Here is a 3217-nt window from a genome sequence, read left to right as displayed (position 1 = left end):
GAATTCTATTTGGAAAATTAGGACTATCATCACTAGATGCACTATGTGAATGTTGAAGACAAGTAAGATGATGACCAAATGAAGATATGACGACGATAATGAAGAGGACAAAGTCTACGTGGATGATGTGGAAGGAGACGATGAGGAAATAGAAGACGACTACAAAGAAGAGAACGACGATGATGAGGACGAGGAAATGGCATCTATGACCAGGAATAAGAGGGCGACAATAACGAATAACATGGTAACGATGGCGAAGGAAACGAAGACGAAAATGGAGATGACGAGGAAGGAGATAACGACGAGGGAAGTAGCAACGAGGGAAACGATGACGACGAACTATATAAAGAAGACAGAATATTGTGACAAAGAAGAAAATGAGTTGTCGTCGAAGGATCAGACAGTAGGGCGAACGGAGATGAAGAAGACGAAGAACAGACGTCCTCAAATCAACATTAAGAGTGTGATAAAATCAGTGAAGTTCTATGTGAAATTTTTATGTGCTGTGTTTGTTTTAATCAGCGTTAATATTCGTGTGTAAAAACAGGTGTCATATATTGCGTGAATTTCTAATATCTCTTGCAGCAGAATTCTAATTGGAAAATCAGGACTAACATCACTAGACGCACTACGTGAATGTTGAAGAAAAGTAATGATGACCAGAAGAATATATGACGACAATGAAGAGGACGAAGCCTATGTGGATGATGTGGAAGGAGATGACGAGGAAATGGAAGATGACTATAAAGAAGAGAACGACGATGGCAAGGGAAAGGAAAAGGCATCTATGACCAGGAAAAAGAGGGAGACAATAACGAATAAGATGGGAACGACGAAGGAAACGATGATGATGCTGGAGATGACGAGGCAGGAGATAACAACAAGGGAAGTAACAACGACGAGAGAAATGACGACGAACTACAGCAAAAAGACAGAATATTACGACGAAGAAGAAAATGAGTTGTCGTCGAATGAGCAGAAATTAGGGCAGATGGACACGAAGAAGAGACACCCTGAAATCAACTTGAAGAGTGTGATAAAATCAGTGACGTACTATGTGAAATTTTTACCTGCTGTGTGTGTTTTAATCAGCGTTAATAGTCGTGTGTGAAAATAAGTGTCATCTCTTGTGTTAATTTTTAATATCTCTTGCAGAAGAAATGTAATTGGAAAATTAGGACTATCATCACTAGACGCACTACGTGAATGTTGAAGAAAAGTATGATGATGACCAGAAGAAGATATGACAACAATGAAGAGGACGAAGACTATGTGGATGATGTGGAAGGAGACAACAAGGAAATAGAAGACGACTACAAAGAAGAAAACAGCGATGACAAGGAAAAAGCATCTATGACCAGGAATACGAGGGCGACGATAACGAATAACATGGTAACGACGACGAGGGAAACGATGATGATGTTGCAGATGACGAGGGAGGAGATAACGACGAGGGAAGTAGGAACAACGAGGGAAATGACGACAAACTATATTAAGCTGACAGAATATTACGACAAAGAAGAAAAAGGAGTCGTCGTCGAAGGAACAAAAATTAAGGCGGAAGAAGACGAAGAAGATGAAGAAGAGACGTCCTGAAATCAACTTTAACAGTGTAATAAAATCAGTGAAGTTCTATGTGAATTTTTTATGTGCTGTGTGTGTTTTGATCAGCGTTAATAGTCGTGTGTGAAAATAAGTGTCATATCTTGTGTGAATTTTTAATATCTCTGGCAGCAGAATTGTAATTGGAAAATTAGGGCTATCAGCACTAGACGCACTACGTGAATGTTGAAGAAAAGTATGATGATGACCAGAAGAAGATATGACGACAATGAAGAGGACAAAGCCTATGTGCATGATGTGGAAGGAGACAACGAGGAAATAGAAGACGACTATAAAGAAGAGAAAGACGATGACAAGGAAAATGCATCTATGACCAGGAATAAGAGGGCGACGATAACGAATAACATGGTAATGGCGATGAGGGAAACGACGATGAAGCCGGACATGACGAGAGAGGACATAACGACGAGGGAAGTAGCAACAACGAGGGAAACAACAACGACGAACTATATAAAGCAGACAGAATATTACGACAAAGAAGAAAAAGGAGTCGTCGTCGAAGGAACAGAAATTAGGGCGGACGGAGACGAAGAAGATGAAGAAGAGACGTCCTGAAATCAACTTTAAGAGTGTAATAAAATCAGTGAAGTTCTATGTGAATTTTTTATGTGCTGTGTGTGTTTTGATCAGCGTTAATAGTCGTGTGTTAAAATAAGTGTCAAATCTTGTGTGAATTTTTAATATCTCTTGCAGCAGAATTCTATTTGGAAAATTAGGACTATCATCACTAGACACACTATGTGAATGTTGAATACAAGTAAGATGATGACCAGATGAAGATATGATGATGACAATGAAGAGGACAAAGCCTATGTGGATGATGTCGAAGGAGACGATGAGGAAATAGAAGACGACTACAAAGAAGAGAATGACAATGACGAGGACGAGGAAATGGCATCTATGACCAGGAATAAGAGGGTGACAATAACAAATAACATGGTAACGATGACAAAAGTAAACGACGACGAAGCTGTAGATAACGAGGAAGGAGATAACAACGAGGGAAACAACGATGACGAACTATATAAAGAAGACAGAATATTGTGACAAAGAAGAAAATGAGTTGTCGAGAAAGGAGCAGACACTAGGGCGGATGGAGATGAAGAAGACGAAGAAGAGACGTCCTCAAATCAACATTAAGAGTGTGATAAAATCAGTGAAGTTCTATGTGAAATTTTTATGTGCTGTGTGTGTGTTTTAATCAGCGTTAATAGTCGTATGTGAAGATAAGTGTCATATCTGGTGTGAATTTTCAATATCTCTTGCAGCAGAATTCCATTTGGAAAATTAGGACTATCATTACTAGACGCATAACGTGAATGTTGAAGAAAAGTATGATGACCAGAAGAAGATATGACGATGACAATGAAGAGGACGAAGGCTATGTGGATGATGTGGAAGGAGATGATGAGGAAATAGAAGATGACTACGAAGAAGAGGAAAAGGCATCTAAGACCAGGATTCAGAGGGTGTCATTAACGAATAAGATGGTAACGACGACGAGGGAAACGACGACAAAACTGGAGATCAGGAGCGAGGAGATAACGATGACGGAGGAGACGATGACGGTCTATAGCAAGAAGACAGAAGATTA

General features: G+C 39.6%; 1 protein-coding gene across 1 annotated transcript; it reads left to right on the top strand.

Moving 5' to 3' along the window:
• Nucleotides 1-1806: 1806 nt before the first annotated feature.
• On the top strand, nt 1807-3113 carry LOC111865098 (nucleolin; the record flags this gene model as incomplete). The annotated part of the gene is made up of 3 exons (XM_023852832.1): nt 1807-2171; nt 2403-2562; nt 2952-3113. Coding segments are annotated over exons 1-3 (687 nt in total), but the record flags the coding sequence as incomplete, so codon positions are not given.
• Nucleotides 3114-3217: the final 104 nt, after the last annotated feature.

Source organism: Cryptotermes secundus, unplaced genomic scaffold, assembly GCF_002891405.2.
Source record: "Cryptotermes secundus unplaced genomic scaffold, Csec_1.0 scaffold4458, whole genome shotgun sequence".
NCBI classification, from domain to species: Eukaryota; Metazoa; Arthropoda; class Insecta; order Blattodea; family Kalotermitidae; genus Cryptotermes; species Cryptotermes secundus.
The sequence above is the reverse complement of the archived record's forward strand: the minus strand, read 5'-3'. Positions and strand labels throughout refer to the sequence as shown.